The following is a 23,676-nucleotide window of genomic DNA, read 5'->3' as shown; positions in this document are numbered from 1 at the left end:
ATAAAGACTGTCATGCAGACAGGAAGACCCTCATTATCAGCTATTTGTGAGCTCATTCTCTCTCTGTCTGTCTGTCTCTCTCTTTCTCATTCTCTGTCGCACATACACTCACATCCCTAAACCAAACAGTTCTTCTTCTCTAGAAACCCCAGTGGAATGTGCGCGCAAATATTGTGATTGTGAGCTCGACCGTTAACCATAATACTCCACACCGGAGAGAAGACCTCACTCAACCTCCCCCCAAACACATCAGAATGAAAGGCATCTCTGTTTAGTTCTCAGACAGCTGGGCAAGAAATTGAGAAAAACATATATGTCTTTCCTTCACTCTCCTCATCGTCTTTCTTTTTCTTGATTGCTGGGATATTACGGCATGGCTTTGAACGCCACAGTGGGAGGTTGAGGGAGAAGCTGGCTAATTTGCTATCAAGTAAGGGTTGTCAGTCAAGGCATGTCAAACAAGATCAATTTGGCAATTTTATCGAGTGATCCAAAGTAATCTGAAACAAGCCAATGCCTTTGGAAAATAGAAGGGGCCATCAAATGACTTGGAAGGTAGAAAGGATGGTGGTAAAGAAAGCGAGAGAACCTTTTAGCCAAGGTGCGGAAGGCTTAGGAGTACATTCAGCTTGACAAAGTGGTGTGCCAAGGCAGAAGAGAAGAGAGGAAAAGAGGGGGGTCAAACAGATTAACCAGTATCTTAGCACTGAAGGTAATGGATACCTTTGTACTGGTGTTAAGGAACCCCTTCATCTGTTCTCCCAGTTTAAAAGTAGGAAACAGAGTAACAAAGACATACCAGATGAAAAGTGACTGTCTGACACAGGAGACTGGATAGGGCATTTGGAGACACCTGGGGGCAATGATGAAGCCGTAACAAAGCAGACAAGCTTTGAATGCACAGGTTGGCTAGAGCTGGGTGGATCAAAAGGGGTAGTGTTGATGGGTTGAATTTGATACACAGCCTCTTTCAGACGATGAGGTAATGTCAGGCAGTGCCCCTGGACCTTCCTGATTGATGCATTCCAGCCACTCTACTGCTGTGGGAGGGCTGTAATGGATTATAGCGCCAAACCCTGCACAGAGAAGACAGAGAAACCTCTAATGGTCTGTGACTATTGTCTGGGCGAGGCGTCCAAAGCCTGCAGTTCTCTGTGGAGTTGAGGAGGAAGTTCATCACACACACACACACACAGGGACAGGTACATGATACACACTGAAAAAAAGCTTCCTCAGCGTTGCTGCACAGGATATTGTCTGTTTACTTTTGAAATTCTCTCCCTGGTTCTGGCTTGCTGTAAACACTGGTGTGGGGTGCTTGTCAGTCACAAATAAGGACAGAGATAAATAGAAGAGGGAGGGAGTGAGATCGAAGACAAAGAGAACAAGAAACAAAGAGAGACAAAAGGAACGAGAAGTTGCTTGCTAAACATAATGTCTCTTGGAGTGAATAATGAGTCTGTATGGACAGATGAAGTCTAAAAAAGTGATCCAATGCTTACATTAGCTGAGCTTTTTAGAACTTTACCAAGCTGCCTCAGTAAGTGACACTTTTTATGCGGTTGCATGCATAAATATGCCTATTATGCAGATTAGAAGGGAATAGGCTCTACAATCCCACAATACTTCACTCTACTCGGCTGAAAAGATCTGCTTAGGCTAGCATGAGTTTCTGTGATGGTGGTATATATAGCCATGCTGTTCACCAGCAACATTTGGCTAGTGGTACAAACATGATCTAAAATATATCATGCTACGCAGCTTTGCTAGCGAGCTATCCATTATGCAGTGTGATCTAGAGCAATATCTGTACCCTGTGTTGTCATCCTTTTTTTCATCCTTATGTGTTACTTGTATAAATGAAAAAGCATAATAGGACAAATACATAAATAAGAAAAGCCATCAAGAAGAAAGGAAGTGTGGGCTGGTTCATGTGTGGAGGATAGAATGAGAAAACAGGAATAAAGGTCTGACGCTAATGCAAACTGCTTGGTACTTTACCTCAAGCCACTTGTTTTTGCTTTCTTGATTGTGTATGTTACCGGGGTGAGACAAAAACAGCCTCACCAGTTTCCTGAGAAAAAGATGCATTGGTATTGGAGAACACAGCAGGTCTTCCAGCTCTGGGCTCCAGGCTGGCTTTGTACGCATCAGGCTGCTTGGTTTCAAGCATTCCCAAACAGGGCCACCTCAGAGCAGGTGAGAAAATGAGGAGCGTGTTCCTGCTTGGAACTGCACTTCTCTAGGTTCTTCTCACTTACAGCAGCAGGCGAAGCGAGATACTCTCCTGCCTGAAGATACGGGTTCAGCTTTCTCTATGAGCTGCGTCCCACTGCAAGGAGATTTAGTGATGATTTATGAATCCCCCTAGAAAACAGGGCACACATGTGAAAGGGTTGTCATATGATACTGATATCTCGCTTCCAAAGTCAATGTTTTATTGAGTTTTGGTGGAGCTGCAGCTTTGAGAAAGCTTGTTTGGATATGAAGGGATTTCACAAGCAGAGGAATTTTTGGGAGCTTTTCTGAGGAGCATTTTTTCAGTTTCTTTGAGCTTTGTACTACTAGAATGGCCAAATAAAGTGTGCTTATTGTTTTTAAAAAGAATGGAAACAGCAAAATGATGAAGACATCACGGGTCAATAAGTAGTTAAATTTAGTAGCTACATTAATCAGAATAAACTTTTTACTTTTTCAAATAATATGGTTCATTAGCCCTTAACTGTCTGTTGTTTATGGCTGCATTAATACAGAACATGCAATGTAGTTAATCTAATTGACCCTTCGCTAAGTCCAGCCTTGAAAACATACCGACCAATCCTACCTAAGTTGCCATACACCTTTTTGTCTTAAAAGCTTTTGCTTTTTTCTAATGTAAGTTTACATATAATATGCATGTTTTGGATAATTTTAAACGCAATATTACAGAAAATCATGAAGTGTTCTTGATTGGTCACTTATAGATACACAAGATAACAAGGAAGGAAGGATCTGTTTCCAATTTTTTATGAATCTGGAGAAGTACATGCTGTACTGTAGATTATGTCTATATACCATTTAACCATGCAGATCATCAATAAGAACACATCTATTTGTTTCGAGGTCAATTAATGTTGCTAATTTACAGTCTTTCTTTAAACACAATTTTACACATTGATTCAGGTCACTGTGATACAATAGTAACTTAAGAGTTTACAGTACAGCAGTAAATGTGTGCTGTTCACTTACACTGATGTTAACAGTTGTAATCATGATCAAATTTGGGTTTTCTTTTAAGCTGACTGTGAGAAGTATTTATCTCAATTCTGATTGTCAGGGGTTTTTGTAATTTAAGCTTCTTTAAAGAAAAATGGCAGAAAGAAAAATATTTTGCAATGTCATAGTTCCTAAATTCTGTCAATTAAGTAAATTTTTTACCACTTTATGAGCCCATCTTACTGCAAATCCACAAAATGTTTATTCTTATGGTATGTTCTATAAAGTCTGTGCAAGTTAGCAGCAGTAACCAAGATGGGCAGAGTTTAATGAAGGGTCAGTGTGATTGTGGAGTTTTAACTATTCATTTTTTTTTTTTTTAAGGTTAACAAGTCTTGACACTATTCTGATGAATGTGGACATGTGTAAGCATAGAAACTGGTGCAGGGGTGTGTCTGATGTCTTCACTTTTTTACTCAGCTTGTTGAGAGGAGGTGATGGATAGGCTTTTAATGGACCCCCTCAATCACAAGCTACTTAAGCACGCTGATCAGTAAGAGAGCAGAGAGGCCAACCCAAACGCCCTTTCAACAGAGCCGCACGGAGGTTCAGCGATCATCCGGGCTAGTGATTAGCCTTGTAACAGTCCTTATGCTGCAAGCTTTCACTCATTTACCAGGCATCTGAGAAATCGATGGTCCAAACTCGCCATGAAAGAGTCTTAAATTGTCAGGCAGAACCTTAAAAGGCTCTGTTAAAGCTGAGCCTTTTGTCCCAGTGTGACGCGGTAGCTTGGTGCAAAAACCTTTTTTGTTTTGCTAATGTTATTAATGGGCTCACTTAGGTGTAAAAGCAAAGCAGATTCAACTCGGTAGGGAAAAAAGAAAGGGTGGTTTTTCATTTTATATTCAATTTATATTGCACACATGTGTTTGTACATTGGGCATGTCAGTGTGAAGGTGTGAAGTGTACTTATGTGTCGGTGGGAGCTTCCTGTGAGTCTGAATCTGTTGCTATCACCGATTTTTATAAAACACCAGAATTTAAAGTGGGACGAACTCATTAGTCATGTTCCTTAGAGCCAAGCAAAGAATTTACAAATATTAGTAGAAGGTGGGGACTCTCTTCTTAGAAAAACCTCTCCAACTCTCCCTTTTGTCTCCCTCTATCCCTGTGATTCAGTGTATCCTGTCAGCTTCATCGAATAACCATAACACAAGTCAGTGTGTGTGTTTTCACACCAATTAACAGCTCTCTTTTGGTGCCTGCTGAGGTGATGATGGCCTGTCTCTGGCCAGGCGCATGGTGTTTGTGTGTATTTGGATTTTTTATTTTAGAGGCATTGAGAGAAAGCTTTTTCTATGTTCATTAGTAAGCAGTATAATTAGTAGTTGTAGAACCTTGTCGGTCTGATAGAGAGGGAGCCAACAGGTCCAATGAACGTCTCTCAGTTTTCGTGTAGTGTTCTCTCAGTCTTCGCAAATCTACCATTGGCTGACTTGCTCTCTGTCAAATTAACGGCCAACTTAGTGCTGTTCACAATCTGCCCCTTAAGAGGTAAAAACTCCTCCATTGGCCGGGAGTTGAGTGGTCATTAATATCAGGCTGGTCCTCATTGGCACAAATAGCAATGCTGGAGAAAAATGATTCTGTCCAGCCCTCTTCCTTTCTTTCCCTCTATCCCTCACAATATCTTTTTGGCTTTCGGAGCCAAACTAGTGCTGGGATATTACGGCATGGCTTTGAACGCCACAGTGGGAGGTTGAGGGAGAAGCTGGCTAATTTGCTATCAAGTAAGGGTTGTCAGTCAAGGCATGTCAAACAAGATCAATTTGGCAATTTTATCGAGTGATCCAAAGTAATCTGAAACAAGCCAATGCCTTTGGAAAATAGAAGGGGCCATCAAATGACTTGGAAGGTAGAAAGGATGGTGGTAAAGAAAGCGAGAGAACCTTTTAGCCAAGGTGCGGAAGGCTTAGGAGTACATTCAGCTTGACAAAGTGGTGTGCCAAGGCAGAAGAGAAGAGAGGAAAAGAGGGGGGTCAAACAGATTAACCAGTATCTTAGCACTGAAGGTAATGGATACCTTTGTACTGGTGTTAAGGAACCCCTTCATCTGTTCTCCCAGTTTAAAAGTAGGAAACAGAGTAACAAAGACATACCAGATGAAAAGTGACTGTCTGACACAGGAGACTGGATAGGGCATTTGGAGACACCTGGGGGCAATGATGAAGCCGTAACAAAGCAGACAAGCTTTGAATGCACAGGTTGGCTAGAGCTGGGTGGATCAAAAGGGGTAGTGTTGATGGGTTGAATTTGATACACAGCCTCTTTCAGACGATGAGGTAATGTCAGGCAGTGCCCCTGGACCTTCCTGATTGATGCATTCCAGCCACTCTACTGCTGTGGGAGGGCTGTAATGGATTATAGCGCCAAACCCTGCACAGAGAAGACAGAGAAACCTCTAATGGTCTGTGACTATTGTCTGGGCGAGGCGTCCAAAGCCTGCAGTTCTCTGTGGAGTTGAGGAGGAAGTTCATCACACACACACACACAGGGACAGGTACATGATACACACTGAAAAAAAGCTTCCTCAGCGTTGCTGCACAGGATAGTGTCTGTTTACTTTTGAAATTCTCTCCCTGGTTCTGGCTTGCTGTAAACACTGGTGTGGGGTGCTTGTCAGTCACAAATAAGGACAGAGATAAATAGAAGAGGGAGGGAGTGAGATCGAAGACAAAGAGAACAAGAAACAAAGAGAGACAAAAGGAACGAGAAGTTGCTTGCTAAACATAATGTCTCTTGGAGTGAATAATGAGTCTGTATGGACAGATGAAGTCTAAAAAAGTGATCCAATGCTTACATTAGCTGAGCTTTTTAGAACTTTACCAAGCTGCCTCAGTAAGTGACACTTTTTATGCGGTTGCATGCATAAATATGCCTATTATGCAGATTAGAAGGGAATAGGCTCTACAATCCCACAATACTTCACTCTACTCGGCTGAAAAGATCTGCTTAGGCTAGCATGAGTTTCTGTGATGGTGATATATATAGCCATGCTGTTCACCATCAACACTTGGCTAGTGGTGCTGATAGACCAACATTATCTCAAATATATCATGCTAAGCAGCTTTTCTAGCGAGGTATCCATTATGCAGTGTGATCTAGAACATTATTTGTACCTCGTGTTATTTTTTTTTTCAGAGAAGAACAGATTTCCTTGCCATCCTTATTTTGTGTTACTTGTATAAATGAAAAAGCATAATAGGACAAATACATAAATAAGAAAAGCCATCAAGAAGAAAGGAAGTGTGGGCTGGTTCATGTGTGGAGGATAGAATGAGAAAACAGGAATAAAGGTCTGACGCTAATGCAAACTGCTTGGTACTTTACCTCAAGCCACTTGTTTTTGCTTTCTTGATTGTGTATGTTACCGGGGTGAGACAAAAACAGCCTCACCAGTTTCCTGAGAAAAAGATGCATTGGTATTGGAGAACACAGCAGGTCTTCCAGCTCTGGGCTCCAGGCTGGCTTTGTACGCATCAGGCTGCTTGGTTTCAAGCATTCCCAAACAGGGCCACCTCAGAGCAGGTGAGAAAATGAGGAGCGTGTTCCTGCTTGGAACTGCACTTCTCTAGGTTCTTCTCACTTACAGCAGCAGGCGAAGCAAGATATTCTCCTGCTTGAAGATACGGGTTCAGCTTTCTCTATGAGCTGCGTCCCACTGCAAGGAGATTTAGTGATGATTTATGAATCCCCCTAGAAAACAGGGCACACATGTGAAAGGGTTGTCATATGATACTGATATCTCGCTTCCAAAGTCAATGTTTTATTGAGTTTTGGTGGAGCTGCAGCTTTGAGAAAGCTTGTTTGGATATGAAGGGATTTCACAGGCAGAGGAATTTTTGGGAGCTTTTCTGAGGAGCATTTTTTCAGTTTCTTTGAGCTTTGTACTACTAGAATGGCCAAATAAAGTGTGCTTATTGTTTTTAAAAAGAATGGAAACAGCAAAATGATGAAGACATCACGGGTCAATAAGTAGTTAAATTTAGTAGCTACATTAATCAGAATAAACTTTTTACTTTTTCAAATAATATGGTTCATTAGCCCTTAACTGTCTGTTGTTTATGGCTGCATTAATACAGAACATGCAATGTAGTTAATCTAATTGACCCTTCGCTAAGTCCAGCCTTGAAAACATACCGACCAATCCTACCTAAGTTGCCATACACCTTTTTGTCTTAAAAGCTTTTGCTTTTTTCTAATGTAAGTTTACATATAATATGCATGTTTTGGATAATTTTAAACGCAATATTACAGAAAATCATGAAGTGTTCTTAATTGGTCACTTATAGATACACAAGATAACAAGGAAGGAAGGATCTGTTTCCAATTTTTTATGAATCTGGAGAAGTACATGCTGTACTGTAGATTATGTCTATATACCATTTAACCATGCAGATCATCAATAAGAACACATCTATTTGTTTCGAGGTCAATTAATGTTGCTAATTTACAGTCTTTCTTTAAACACAATTTTACACATTGATTCAGGTCACTGTGATACAATAGTAACTTAAGAGTTTACAGTACAGCAGTAAATGTGTGCTGTTCACTTACACTGATGTTAACAGTTGTAATCATGATCAAATTTGGGTTTTCTTTTAAGCTGACTGTGAGAAGTATTTATCTCAATTCTGATTGTCAGGGGTTTTTGTAATTTAAGCTTCTTTAAAGAAAAATGGCAGAAAGAAAAATATTTTGCAATGTCATAGTTCCTAAATTCTGTCAATTAAGTACATTTTTTACCACTTTATGAGCCCATCTTACTGCAAATCCACAAAATGTTTATTCTTATGGTATGTTCTATAAAGTCTGTGCAAGTTAGCAGCAGTAACCAAGATGGGCAGAGTTTAATGAAGGGTCAGTGTGATTGTGGAGTTTTAACTATTCATTTTTTTTTTTAAGGTTAACAAGTCTTGACACTATTCTGATGAATGTGGACATGTGTAAGCATAGAAACTGGTGCAGGGGTGTGTCTGATGTCTTCACTTTTTTACTCAGCTTGTTGAGAGGAGGTGATGGATAGGCTTTTAATGGACCCCCTCAATCACAAGCTACTTAAGCACGCTGATCAGTAAGAGAGCAGAGAGGCCAACCCAAACGCCCTTTCAACAGAGCCGCACGGAGGTTCAGCGATCATCCGGGCTAGTGATTAGCCTTGTAACAGTCCTTATGCTGCAAGCTTTCACTCATTTACCAGGCATCTGAGAAATCGATGGTCCAAACTCGCCATGAAAGAGTCTTAAATTGTCAGGCAGAACCTTAAAAGGCTCTGTTAAAGCTGAGCCTTTTGTCCCAGTGTGACGCGGTAGCTTGGTGCAAAAACCTTTTTTGTTTTGCTAATGTTATTAATGGGCTCACTTAGGTGTAAAAGCAAAGCAGATTCAACTCGGTAGGGAAAAAAGAAAGGGTGGTTTTTCATTTTATATTCAATTTATATTGCACACATGTGTTTGTACATTGGGCATGTCAGTGTGAAGGTGTGAAGTGTACTTATGTGTCGGTGGGAGCTTCCTGTGAGTCTGAATCTGTTGCTATCACCGATTTTTATAAAACACCAGAATTTAAAGTGGGACGAACTCATTAGTCATGTTCCTTAGAGCCAAGCAAAGAATTTACAAATATTAGTAGAAGGTGGGGACTCTCTTCTTAGAAAAACCTCTCCAACTCTCCCTTTTGTCTCCCTCTATCCCTGTGATTCAGTGTATCCTGTCAGCTTCATCGAATAACCATAACACAAGTCAGTGTGTGTGTTTTCACACCAATTAACAGCTCTCTTTTGGTGCCTGCTGAGGTGATGATGGCCTGTCTCTGGCCAGGCGCATGGTGTTTGTGTGTATTTGGAAAAAATTTTAGCGGCACTGAGAGAAAGCTCAACCTTTCTATGTACATTAGCAGTATAATTAGTAGTTGTAGAACCTTGTTGGTCTGATAGAGAGGAAGCCAAAAGGTCCAATGAACGTATAGTAATCTCTCAGTTTTTGTATAGAGTTCTCTCAGTCGTCACAAATCTACCATTGGCTGACTTGCTCTCTGTCAAATTAACGGCCAACTTAGTGCTGTTCACAATCTGCCCCTTAAGAGGTAAAAACTCCTCCATTGGCCGGGAGTTGAGTGGTCATTAATATCAGGCTGGTCCTCATTGGCACAAATAGCAATGCTGGAGAAAAATGATTCTGTCCAGCCCTCTTCCTTTCTTTCCCTCTATCCCTCACAATATCTTTTTGGCTTTCGGAGCCAAACTAGTATCCCCTCCTCTCTTGTACTCTCAATCTAGATAATTCAATCTGTCCAATATCAAATAATCACCTCCATTTTTTCGGCCCATTTTAACCTTATCACTGGCGCTGCCTCCTCAGGGGACCGACTCTTGTTTCACCTTGTTAAGAGAGAGAAAGGGAGTCCAAGAGCGATAACGGTGAAACGAGGCGGGTGACGAATAGTTCTCTAAGGAGCGGGAAGTGAAGACTGTTTGTTGTTCTCACAATGTGAACGAGTGGGCAAACTGGCTAAGGAGCTTTTTTTGTCTGAAAAAAAAGGTGAATAGTAAGAGCAAGGTCACACAAAAAGAAAAAGTGTAAAATGTGAAGCATGAGAAACGTGCTGAACGGGATTGTTAACAATGGAGCCCCTCTGCGTCCCATAGTCCTTTTTAACACTCTCTCCTGGCACTTAATTAAAATCCAATAAGGTTCTCTCCTGGTGGCCATTGCTCCCAACCTTTGTTTATATTCTCTAGGAGCATCGCTAGCGGCTTAATCTTGCAAGAAAGTGGGGTCGATAGGTCAAGACCGGACTCTAGTCGCCACCCTGAGCAAGAGAGGGTGGGGGAACTCTTTTTCCCTCATCTTTCTGTTCTTTGTGATGTGTCTCTCTCTTTCCTTTTCCTAATTTCCCCTGGAACCTAATCCGTAAGCTTGATTGTTCTAAGCTGATTTCAAGCTTGCCCCTGGGAGGAGATGGGCTTTTGGAGTTGGTTTTAATTAAGATTTAAAGGAAGCCTCCCTCAAGAAAGAAGATTGAGTGGTTTCTCCGGATGGAGGGATGAGAGTGGACAAAAGGAGGTGGAACAGATTGCCCAGCAAAAGAAAAAAAAAAACAGAGGGAAGTTATTCATCAGGAAAGCCAGAGAGAGAAATATATTTCATGAAAATATAATGTTATGTCTTTTGAATTATAATAGGTTATATGGAGGATGCATTCAATCACACTTTCAGATCAGATTTCCCCCCCTATTTATTTGCCTTCATCTCTGTTGGGGAGATACTCCTGTCTTTCTCCATTTATTCACTCCCTGAGATCTGATGGGGTGGAAAAACTTAATGGTACAGTCCATTTTTTCCACTCCAAAAAACAGAATCTATAAAGATTGATTTGGACTTCCTAAGATCCAAACCCATATCCTGTAAAGACGTCATTGGAACATTGCCGAGCTGCAGGCAAGCAATCTCCAGATTATCTAGATGTTGTAATGATCGATAGCGACACCTTATGTACACTTTTCCACTGAAATGGTGCTGAGGCTGGAGCCAGGGCTTGGGGAAACTGTGAAACTCTCAGAAATGTTTCAGAAATTAATTGAGAATGGATTTAACATTTAGCATTAATTAAATGAGATTATTATTTTATATTTTATTAATTTGAATGTAACAATTAGACATAATTTAACTTAATTAATAAAAAGCATATTAATCAATGAATACATAATATTTGTAAATAAAAAAATATATAATTTATATTTTTAATTTATACATTTTATCCACAAAATAAAGTGATTAGAGTAGCTGTACAGCCCAACGATATTAAAAATGCATGATTTTAGCACCATTTTTTCCTATGGTAGAGACTAGCAGAATAGTTCCAGGTTGGGCTCCGGCGTCAACACAATGTCAGTTGAACAGGAGTAATGAATTAAGAGCACATACCTTGCTTGCTTACCAGCCTCTGAAGTAGCCCAGAAACTGAGCCATACCTGCTAATAAAGCTTTGTTTATGTAATCTTTAAAACGGCTGTGGCGTCTGGTGCTTAAATCATGATTTGAAACTGTTGGTGTCCTGGTCGTGACCGTACAGGGAATTAGATTCCTACAGAGTGGAACGTCTGTATTCATGTGTGTGTGTGTGTGTGGCTTTGTTCATCTCTTTCTGCCGTTCTCTGCTCTTGCCTATCTTTCGTTCTCTCTCACACACTTTTTCTTCTCTTTCTCTCCCTCTGTCTCTCTGGATAATGGGCTTGTACACAGGTGGCCATGTCCCTTCGATGGACACCCCCAGACGTCCTTGTTAGACACTTAATTAAAAGCCTTATCACAGGAAAACACGCCGAGACATTCCAATATGGGCCTGGGCATCAGAGATACTGCCATGACCAGACAGCGTCCATCTATTACTTTTGTCTGCTTAAATGTCCAGCCAAACAGAGAGTGTGTGTGTGTGTGTATGTGTTAAAGCATAAAGCAATAAGGAGTTTGCATGCAAAATAAGAAATTGTGCAAGTTGTTTTAGGATTGATAGAGAGTGAATGCCGAAGGGTGAGAAAATGTAAGGCCTAGTTTACCTGGTATTAACATCTATTTTTGGAGATTCATTTGAAACAGGAAATTGCTAAATACAAGTGTACATAGGATCCAGAAACATTTAGAGGTTTGCCTTTTAAAGAATATAACTGACTGATGATCTATCCACATTTTTTTTTATTTCTTTCTTTGAATTTTTGATGCAAGTTATTACCAGGTGTAAACAGCAATGTGTCTCAGCTGACCACTTGTGATCAGATTGCCTATCGACATATCTTAATACCAGGTGTAAACAGGGCTTAAGGCTAGGAAGAAGTAGTTTTGTCAACCTACCTTCAACCATGCTGATGCAACACATGTGGGTCTGTTATTAGCAGGAGAGTTTGTGAAAAAATCCACATCTGTCCTTCCGTGAATTCCTCCCGACCCACCGCTATCAGCACTCCTCCCATGGTCAGTTAACTTTTAGAGCTGATGACAGGAGGGGAAAAAATCCCTAACGAAAGGAAGACACACAACGAAGTGTTTAAGTTCATCACACCACTAGCGGAGTAATGCCGAGTTTACACTGCACGATTTTCAAACTCGTCGGATCGCCGTTGTTTTCACACTGCGTGACTATCTGGGATAGCATTCAGTTGCTGCTGTGTTCACATTGCACGATGGATCCGCGACGGGGTTTCACACTGCATGGCTTCACAATAGGAAGAATCGCCGACAGCTCTATCTAATCCGCAAACTACATTTAACAACAAAACACACGCGAGAAATGATAAGGAAATAACGCAAGAACCCGCGTGCGTCAGACCGAAGTTCTCCAGCGAGACTGTAATTATTTAAAAACAAAATATATAACCCGTAAATTGTCTGTGAGCTGATTTCTGGCTACAAGGAGAAAAAGAAAAAACGATTATGCAGGAGGGAGATGCAGGGAACAGGGATTGGCTGTTCTGCAAAGAGAGTTGGAGGTAAATAATTTTGCAGTAACTGTTATGCTGATGTTGTGGCTGGTCAAGCAAATGTTTGTGCTTGTTTCTGTATGATATAATTGTTCATTTATCTATTAAAATACTGATATTCTGGTCTATAACTCCGCCCCGAACTTCCCTCTGCCCTGTATCTTGGTCGATCATTGGCTGTAGGTCATCGCCGATGTGTTTTTCAGTCAGAACTCATTTCACACAGTGTGATTGTGAATCGCCGACAGCTCCAGATATTTAGCATGCCAAATATTTTGTGGGCGACGGCGACTTGTCGGTGATTCTCTCAGATCGCGTCTTTGATAATTCACACTGCGTGATTGTCACTCGCGTGAACGAGCACCGATTTGCCTCCAATGTCGGGAATTTGTCTGTGATTTCGGCGAGTGAAAAATCGGGCTAATATCGTGCAGTGTGAACTCAGCATTAGGCACACTAGGTGTTAAAGAAGAGCGGGGAGGTCAACTGTCCCTCCCACTACATTCTTCAGCAGCGTTAGGCAGGGACCAGCACACAGGGACCATATGTCCCAAACTCTAGTCAATGATCCTCCCCAAATGGAAGGACAAAGCCCTTTTCACTCAATTGAGGCCAGGGAAATCTGCAATTCCACACTGGCAGCATAGCACCAGTCAACAAGAAGATAGTGAAAAGGAGGAGGACAGGGAAAGAGGGAGAACAAGAGAGCATTAGAGGGACTTGGCATTTTCTATCACATTAACTAGGAACAATCCTGCCAAACAGGCTTGAGGCTCCTTCTCTTTTTTCCTGACTTCTTCTGTAGGTTGCCCGGTTCCAAAGCCCCCAGGAGACTCTCCTCAAAAGCTCTGTGTCCATTCCTCTTGCTCAGATGCTCAGCTAATAATGCCACAGCCAAAGCATAGAGATCTATATCTGTGGCTATCACAAAGCAAGTTCTCTTATGTTTAAGCTGGGTCTTGTGCACTGGGGAGTTGAAGGTTTACAGGGGCACGTGGCATTTTTTTAAAGGCCACAACAGACCTATCCAATCATAAAATAACAGTCAGGTGGCACATCCTGTGTGAAGGTGCACTCCGATGGGGAAGTAGTCTTAGTGAAAGAAAGAAGGGAGAGAGATAAAGAAAGCTTAGCAAAGACATGGAGAGGCCAGAACGGCACTGTAAAGTGCACAGGGTTCCTGGGGGAGAAATAGATCAGGCATGTATTCTGGCGCTGCAGCGATTAATATCAGCGGAGGAAAAAGGTCAAACTTGACTGGAAAACGCTACGGTATATCATTGTTACTGGCACGGCCCACATTTCATACATCACGCCATGCTGTGCTGCCTCTACTCTCCCGTTGCTGGTCTCGCAGCCACAGCCCACGCCAAGTATTATCAAAGATTGATAGATTGTCCTAGTTAAGTGGGGAGGGTGTAGGAAGTTGGAAGGAGGGATGAAGTGGGGAAGGAAGATTTGCCACCTCTGCGCTTCAGGGTTACGACTTGCTGTAACACGTTAGCACCAAACAGTGAAAATGAATGTATGTCACATTTTTGGCTAAAACTAACACTTGTTGTCTGGATTACACAGTTATACTCAGCTAAAGGTTTTTCAGACAATTTGTGCGTCGCTTCCATAACAACACTTCGTTCACAATCTCTCCCTCATCCGTATCTCCTCTTCCTCCCTTTTCTCTTGTTCAGAGTGTTTGCTTAATAATTAATTGATTTATTAGTTCTCTCATTAATCATTCATTCATTAATCAGGGCCAGATTTTTCCAGCGGAAGTGGTTCAATCCTTAAAGACAAAAAAAATAAAAAATCCTGACTTCACATTTCAGCCTAATTACGCTTCTTTGCTAATCACCACCAAATAAATGGAGTTTCAGGAAATTACTTTTTTTCTCCTCTTCCTCCCTCCCTCTTTTCGTTTGTGCTAAGCACGCCAAGATATATTGAGGTCGGCAGGTAAGATTTTTTTAAATCCTTTTTTTCTTCTTTCAACACCCGTTTTTTTGGGTTCTGGAGGGTTTTAGTCATCAGTCATGTTAAAAGAATACTTTGAGTCCAGGCTAATCTGATGAACAAGAAAGTTCGGTATTTAATTAAACTACCCAACCCCCTACCACCTTAACTTGATAGAGAAAGGAAATGCAAACTGTGGTGACTGAGAAAACCCCAGACATCGATTAATCACGGTGGTTTTGAAGGCCATCCGTGAGCGTGGGTCAGCCCTTTCACCAGCAAAGAGGCGGCTCATTGTTTCAGCCGATGCCACCCTCTCTAGAGAGATGAAGGAGCTGTTTGTTTAATTGTATACCGTTACGTGATGCGGATAGAAGTCACCACCATATAGGTGTCGAAAGAAAGAAAGCAAAACAGGCAGAATGAAGCTAAAGGGAAATTGTAATAGAACAGAAATTAAATCTCTTGTACATCAAACAAACTGGTGGCCTTTAAAAACAACACTCAACCATGGTCAGTCTCTCTTTCGAGGAGAAAGGGAAAAAAAACAAAATTAGAGAAAGCTTCAATAGAATTGCCAGCGCCACATTAACCTCCAAGCAGTAAAAAAAAGCACACACATTGAACAATCCTAAAAAGGTATTCATGGAACCCATCTCTCTTTATTTTCCAACACACATACTACCATGTGCGCACAGACTTCAATATGCCACTAACAACTGAGGTATTAACTACACCTATTTTCCCTTTCTTCTCTGCATTTAGACCAATAAAGTGCATGGCCCTCTTTGCTCTAATGAGATGCATACATTTAAATTTTCCTCATTAAAAAAAAAAATAATAAAGACAATAATAAATACAATATATACGGTATAATAAAAACCGTATTAATTATGAAACGCACTTCCTCCTATCACAGAGAGCCACAGGGACCTCCACTGGGCTCAATTAGGAAGTGTAGGCCACAAATCCCCAGACTAAATTAATTGACACCCCAGGGCATTGAGCCTAGTATCTCAATAGCTCAGTATAAATGCTAGCTTTCTTTGTCTTCATTTCATTTGCTTTTTGATAGTGAGTGCAGGGCAGGGAGATATTTAAATGTGATCTTTTCATTGACTATGGATTTTTAATAATCTTGCCATATTTACAGTGTTGCTTTTTCTGTGTTGTTTACCCTGACTTCACAGCCAAAGGATTGAAACGAGAGTGCATATAAAAGCGTTGTTTATTTATTTATTAATTTGTCTTTATTTATTTTTCCTCTCAGTGAATGAGGCCCATCAGAGTCGGACCGATTGTAGATGTTTCCATAATTGTGAAGGTGTTGGTGCATACAGCAACCCACATATTTATGGAAAGAGCGCACAATGCTAATGATTTAAAAGCATACTAGATCTTAGATCATACTGTACACTAAGCAACAGAGAGCAAGCAAGAGAGAGATAAAGACAGATTGGTGCATGCTGTAGGAAAGAGAGAATTAGAGAACAGCGGCACAGACAGTAGATAAAGTAGAGTGAGAGAAGGGAGAGCAGCAGCAATAACCATCTCCAGAAAATACCAGGAGACCTGCAGGAATGAAATGACAAGACTGGCTCAATCAACATCTTGTCAAGACAGCTGGCTGATGGTGTAGAGACAATCTCTTCCTCCCCCTCTTCCTTCCCTCTGTAGTTTTTTTTTCTACCCAGCCTCTTTGTGTTCCTAGCGGAGAGCTTTCCGTCTGCGAGTAGAGGAGTTCTTAGACTCTGAAGTGGGAGAGTGAGAATGGGAACGCTGGAAAAATGACACTTGGAAAAGTTCTGACGCTCACCAGAGACACGGCACAGCAGAGAGGAGTGCGTGATAGACACAGCCTCTGCTGCAAGCAGAGGACCTAAGTGTCACACACACATACATAGATGCATATTTCAGTACCATTCTCATTTCAGGATTTATCGGTCGCCCTTCTTATCTGACCTGGCGGGGTTGACGCGATCTGATGATGTGGTCATTGCTACCCTCTGTTGTCAGGCCAAGATTAAAAATGCTTTCCTTTGCAAATCTTGCTGCCATAATGCTAGGAAGTTACATGGTTGCTAATGTGTTCTTGGTGGTTGCTAGGGTATTTTGGGTGGTTGGTCTGGATGGCTTCTAGGTGATTACTTATTTTGACCCAGGTATCTAGATGGCTTATCATTTGTCAAGTGTGATCACTTAGAAAAGCAATAGCACAACACTCTTCAACAAGGCACAAGATTTGAGAGTTGCACATTGCTTTGAATAAAACCATCTGCAAAATGAACAAATGTGAATAGAAATCATTATGTCCATCATCAGCTTAATACTTAATGTTAGTGGTTTATTCAAACCTCTAACCCTAACTATGAGAAACTATAATAGCAATGCTTGCCTTAGCAAACACCACTAACAAGAGAATAAGACAGTGATAAATAGCTGCAGGGTTAGATGCTTGATTATAGATTTCCTTCATTTCCTCTCAAAAGCATAGGCATTTTTGAGCCCTGTCTGTCAGAAGCCTGTTCTTCCCTTCTCCACCCCTGTTGGAATCTCTTATGTCCTATTCTCTGTTTTTTCTTACCGCTGCGGACCCCCCATCATCCCCATTTCACTCTTTCTGTCGACAGGCTGACTTGAACCCCTGCAATTTTCATGCTGATAAATAGAGAAAGGACAGGGATAGGGAGGGTGCGTGAGAGGGACAGGGTGCCTGGAATGCGGAGAGAGGAGAAGAAACAGGCATGAAGGCGGCAAATCAACAATTTGTCACACCTTATGTAACTGTGAAAAGGGCCCTGCTCAGCATTGATGCCGGGGATCAGGCTTGGTTGACAGGAGAAAAGAGAGAGGTATGGAGGGAAAATAAAAAGTGGGGGTATACTAAAGGGTTTGGAGGGGCTAGAAGAAGAGAGGGAAGGACAGGAGAAGGTGTGATGGATGGATGAGCTGTATGGTCGTTTTGAAAAGGGTCTTGCACGGTGCCAGGATGCTTACAATAGACTGCAGACTGAATAAGAGGCTAGGAGGATTAAACCCCTGCAAACAGCTCTTAAAAAGCTGTTAGGCTGCAATTTAGACACAAAACAACACTGAAAGTGAGAAAGAAAGGGGGAGAAAGATGCGACTGGAATGTGAGGCAGGCGATAAGGTGCAAAAGATGAGACCAGGCGAACGGGAAATGCAAGAACGAGGAAGAGAAGAAAGGAATGAAATGTGGCAGGTTCTGAAACTGCAGAAGCAAATACAAGTGGCCCTCAGTTCAGTTTGTTTGGACATAGGTAGAGGAGATGGCTATGTTCACAAGGGAGGCTTTTCAGATGCAACCTAGAGAATGTTACAAGGACTTTGGTATAACACATATTCACATGTGCTTAAACTATTTCACACACACACACACACGCACACACACACACACCACAATGAGAATGAAACAATAGAGTCTACCCACACCAAACAAAAGGATAATTCCATGGCGCAGAATGGAGCTCAGCTCTTTCCAGCTCGGGTTTAGTGGCCTTATCTGAAGCAGGCACAATGGATCGCTTTTGGATCGCTTCTGCTTTTAGCCAGCCCTGTTTATTTCCAGCAAGTTACTTTTCACACTAGTTTTCTCTTTTTTTCCACTGCACTCATCCACCCCTTTACTCCTCTTTTTCTTGTATGGCTATCTCTTCTCTAGTCGAGTCTTGAGCACAATGCTCAGGGTGAAATTGAACAATTCGGTGATTTTGGCTTTTCTATTATTTACAGGACAGGCAATGGTGGAATGAATTTGATTGAGATATAACTTTATCTGCATTCAAATGCGAGACGCCTGCTTTTGCTGAACCGATCAAACAATGAAATGATGAACAAAACTGCAAAATGTGTTGACTTGGTCTATGCAAAGCAGTGTCTATCTATCGCTCTACATAGATTTTAGCATTATCATGAACCCATGTGAGCTGTATTACCCTCCTGCAACATCTTCACTGTTTATAATCAGAGTTGTCAGAACAAACAGTGAAGAGGTTGAAGGAGGGCTAAATATGGCTTGACATGGGATAAATATTCTTATTTATCTGCAAATGTGCCAGGCGCGAAACCAAGTGCCACACACACAAACATACACATTTACTAATACCATCAAGACTCCCTGCTGTCTCTAGTGAGGGTAGACCAGAGAGGGATCATTGCTAACATCTGTTTGTCCCAGTGAGGCAGAGTGCATGGCTCTCTCCTCAGATGCATCCTAGGCTCTAAAAACAGTCTGGAGAAAGTAGGGGAGAGTGAGAGAAAAAAGCAAAGCTCTTTAATATGTCATGCTCATGTCAGGCCCAGCTGCAGCTGCCCTTAACGTGTGACAAAAAAAGACAAAGTCACTGTGTCAAAGTAACAACTAAATGTGAGCCGCAATCCCCAGAGCACGCCTGCCCTATTTACGCCACCACATGAACACACACTCCTCTCTGCTTCCATCCAGTGCCGTGAAATGATATTCCATTTGAAAAAATCCGGATTAAAGTGTATCAGGCCAAGTGTGTTGTGACCTTGTTACTAGGGGAAGGGGGAACGCATAAACACACAGGCACACGCAGATGCCACACACTGTGGAGCAAATCACGACGTAGGTTTTAGAGACGGCTTTCTCCGTCTTATCCCACGCACCTCTTTATTTGTTGTGGTACCTTGTAATGACATTGCATGAGCCAGACAGCCATGTTAATACCAAGCCTTTTGTCTGACCTGCTCATTATGTAAGTACAATATTTATTATCCTTTTTTATATTTTGTATTCATTTTATTTTACCGTTTAACTTGTGTTAATGTTAAATCAGTATTTGCTCTTTCCTTGAGGGCACTCTAAGCAGGAAGTAAGCTTAGAAAACCTCAAAAGGGTCTACCTTAAAAATCTAATCAAATTCTCTTCCACCATTGCTCCTCTTTGTCTCAACACCTCCTCCTTTTTAATTCGTCTCATTTTTTCTTCTTTCATCCCTCTCTTCTCTGTCAGGAACGAACTCATGTAATTAAGCAGCTAACATGCCGTTAAAGAATTGGCTAATTCAGCAAGGAGGAATTATTCCAATTTGAAATGACTCATTAACCAGACGTTATATTTTGTTGAGCTTCTCTTGGAGCAAGATTTGGAGAGAGTTGAATCACTCCCGTGGTGTGAACTCGTTTCGCTGTATATGTGGACTTGTGTTTGTGAATGTCTACATGCATTGCAAGGTTAATAAAGATGCTTTTGGTTTTGCTCATACGGCCTGGTGCGTGCATTGATACGGGTGCATAACTTATAAATGGGCCCGAATGCAAACTGTGAATGTCTTGTGTGTGTGTGTGTGAGAGAGAGTGATTAAAGACATGCACAGAGGCACAACTCAGTGAGGGGTCTAAAGAGGAACTATTGAATGTACAAAAGCCCTTAAATATCGGCTCATCCTGATGAATTATCACAGCTCGTAAACATTTAGATGCTGGGGCAAGATTCTTTAATTGCAATCGATGTTCATCCAGTACCTGATGCAAAAATGGAGAATCCCACAAGCACAACCCAATTACAGTATATATAAAGAGACTCAATATCTCATAAAAGTGCAGCTCCAGGGATGGCAGGACTATACAAAAAAAAGAATGATTCTATATAAACATACAGTTAAAGGTTTGACGTAGAAATACCGCCGCTAATAATATTGTTAAAAAGAGTTTTGTTTTTGACAGAAGAGTCATATTTAGCTATTTTTGATCTTATGTCCTTTTTTGAAAAGGAAAAACATAGTCATGGAGGGCTTCGATAAGTCTTTCCAAAAATAAACAGGTAATTGCTACTTTGATTCTGATCATTTTGAATTTGTCTACTTTTTTCTTTTTTCACAATAACAGACAATACATATGATAGCATGAAAATAATACAAAGAAACAAAGAAAAATGTTTAATACTAAAGTAACATTTGAATAATGAAGTAGGGAAAAAAGTAAACTAGGTAACTCTTTGGAAGAGAGACAACTATTTCTGAGCATTGGTATCCTTCTCATGCAGGGTGATCTGAGGGTGATAGTAAATAGTAGGTGTCAAAATTAGTCATGATTTGTGTTTTGCTCCTATTTTCATTTACATTTTAAAATGGCTATTTGTCAGTTGTGTTTTAACATACCAGGTTGCCTGCCCATTAGAAAGTTGGTACTTCCATTTTATTGCAGTGTCTTCCTCTATAGAAGAAAAGAGGACTGTCAGCATAAGTGTGAGAAAAGAGCAAGTCTGAAAAGACCTGAAATCTTCATTGGCCTTTGCCTCAGAGGGAAAGAGCTTATGTTTATGAGAGAGAACACCGTTGTGGGGTTGTGTAGGAGGTTAGGGGGGTGGATGGTCTTTGCTGCACCCCTTGATGGAGTGGATAATTGAGTCTCGACCAAACTCTGTCAGCCAAGCTCGGAAGCCCTTTTTCAGCTCAAAGAAATGCAGTGAGAATGACGGAGAGAGAGAGAGTGAGAACAACAGAGAGTGAGAGAGGATGGAAGAGAAAGAAAATCCTAGGCTCCCTCAGGGGGGGGAAGCCGCTATTGAAAAGCTATTAAACTTGCATTTAGCAGGATTGATTGGAAATGAAGAGGCCTATTAAAACCAAGGGACAAGAGGACAATAGTGTGTTTCTGGGCACCGTATGTTGCCCTCCTTTCACCGTCTTGCTGCTCCAGGGGCCCCTACCCTGTCTGTTTAAACACCCCTGGCCCAAAGAGAGAAGTTTCAGAGGGGTTTAGCACCAGCTGAATAGATCCCTCCTTATCCACCACTGGCACCCTATTCTCCTATTTAACCACATAGAAATAAAAGGGCAAAGAAAGAGGAGGAAAGGCAGAAAAAAAATGGGGGGACGGTCCATTTCTTTTTGAAGAACCAGTAACAGTCCTCCCCTTCTAAAACCTTTCTTTTCCCCCTCACTTTCTCTGAAATCTCATGTGAATGGATTAGTTACTTTTGGATGGTTGCCATCTTTCTACTTTCAAGAGGGCTCATGATGCACCAGATCCAATCATAAGGCTCTTGCAATTTGAGAAACACAGAAATGTGTGTAAGAAGGCAATGTGTGTGCATAAAAGTGATTGGGATAGTGAGAGAGAAGGCTGTTTGTTGTTTAATCTGGGTGCATTTATTGCGATTTTCCAGTAAAACAGAGAGCCTCTATGCAAATAACACAGAAAAGAAAGAGCAGAAAGTGTTTAAAAAGGAGAAAGAAAGATGGCAGCAAAGCCAAAATAGAGGGAAGGCAGTAAGGCAGCAGGTGCCTTTATCAGCCCGCAACGGATGGCTCTCATGGGACGCTGAAAGCTCCTTTGATTGTTTAACATGTAATTTCACTGAAAAATACCTCTTCCCCCACCCTGGGAAGTGGTAACAGATTCTCTGGCTCAACGGGACATTGCTTTCCATGTCATTCTATGCAGGTTGCCATATGGGCATAGGAAAGAGTTAAATAAGTCATGACCAGCTGACGCCTAGACCCCTTGCCAAGTGCAGAAAACCAAACTGTTGTAAAACGTGTTATGGACTGTGCTTTTTTTCCTGCCAACCAGAAGATGATGCAACAAGCCTTTTCTGAATCTATCAGTTAGCAAAATAACACTTGCAGTTCTTGGCTAAAAAACAAACAAAAAAAAAATCCTAGCACAACATGTGGCCAGTTGTGAAAGTTCACTTAAGAGTGTGTTGGGTAGGCAAAAGTGATTTTAGATCATTGTAAAAGGGTAATATGTTCCTAGAGCCCAGTGCATGGGTATTGCAAGGAAAATTGTGTTTCATTGTGTATCTGGAAGAGTATTACCAGCTGCAGAGAGATGGTGAATGTGAGCTGGAATGGCTCTTGCTGATTCAGCACTAATATACTATCGCACTAATGTGTTCTGTGCTTTCCCATCTCACTCCCTGTACAAAATCACTGACCTGAAAGCTGGACTGGTTAGAGCAAAATCACAGATAGGCTTCAGCATTAGGAGGAAGAGTCTTGCTGCAGTTTACCATGGTGATCCAACTAGGTACTGGTCCATTTCAGACAGCCAGACTGATACAAAGAAAGGTGGAATAAACACAAACACAAACAGAATAAATGCAATGGGCATGCCTTTTTTAACCAATTTCTTGAAAGCAGGACATGGTAGACTGAAGCCCATCACTGCATTTGAACAATGTTATGAAGTCTTAAGAACTTAAGGATGCTTCAGTTTTACAGTGTTTGATGTAAATTTCATCGGTGGTGTCCACACAGACCATGCACATACAGACCTATGTGTGTGCGTGTGTGGTCTGTATGTGCACAGTCTGTGATCCACTAGATAGATCCACGGTGCTTATTACACATTTGCATCACAATATCAAACAACAACCAAAGTATTAATGTTTTTTTTTGTGTGTGTGTGTGTGTTTTCCCCCTACAGTGTCTCAAGCAGCCTACTTTTCTCAGCAGCCCCAGGACCAAGTAGTGGTTGCTGGCCAATCAGTAACCTTACCCTGTGCGATTGTGGGATACCGGGGTATGGTGCAGTGGACCAAAGATGGCTTGGCACTAGGCGGTGAACGAGACCTACCAGGTAAGAATTGTACAAAAGCCAAACAAACAAGGAAAAGTATCTGAGAAAATTGTCAAGTCATTACATTCAACAGTGCTTTTTAACATTGAGTCATTTTCAAAAATTAAGTAGAAAGGGGAAAAAATGAAGTCAACGTAATTCATTTTCAAGGTGCTTCTAAATGGTGCGCTGGTTTGTAATTAGCTAGAAACCCACTTTCCTATATGTCAACCCAATTTAGAGCAAGTAGCAAGGCAGAAATGATGCTGTTCCCCCAGGAGATACACAATGCTTATTGAAGTCCATTTACCAAGGCTTAGTCTTCTCTTATCTTCATCTTTTTCTTTCCAATTAACAGCTGGGAGATAAAACCAATCATAGATTGGCAGGTAAAGGGCAGCATCCCTTCTCTGCAGCGGATGTGTGTTTGAGTAATGTCACTG

The 23,676-nt window shown here is 41.3% G+C and overlaps 1 protein-coding gene across 1 annotated transcript in view; it reads left to right on the top strand.

Moving 5' to 3' along the window:
- Window positions 1-23,676, top strand: part of LOC107582216 (kin of IRRE-like protein 3) — a 46,405-nt gene that overhangs the window by 7,414 nt on the left and 15,315 nt on the right. Inside the window, exon 2 of the mRNA XM_016267964.1 lies at window positions 23,102-23,254. Within this exon, the coding sequence (XP_016123450.1) occupies window positions 23,102-23,254 (153 nt within the window). The remainder of the gene's footprint in view (window positions 1-23,101; window positions 23,255-23,676) is intronic.

Source organism: Sinocyclocheilus grahami, unplaced genomic scaffold (genome assembly GCF_001515645.1).
Source record: "Sinocyclocheilus grahami isolate Dianchi unplaced genomic scaffold, SAMN03320097.WGS_v1.1 scaffold42.1, whole genome shotgun sequence".
NCBI lineage: Eukaryota > Metazoa > Chordata > Actinopteri > Cypriniformes > Cyprinidae > Sinocyclocheilus > Sinocyclocheilus grahami.
Note: the sequence above shows the minus strand (reverse complement) of the source record. Positions and strands in the feature narration are given on the sequence as shown.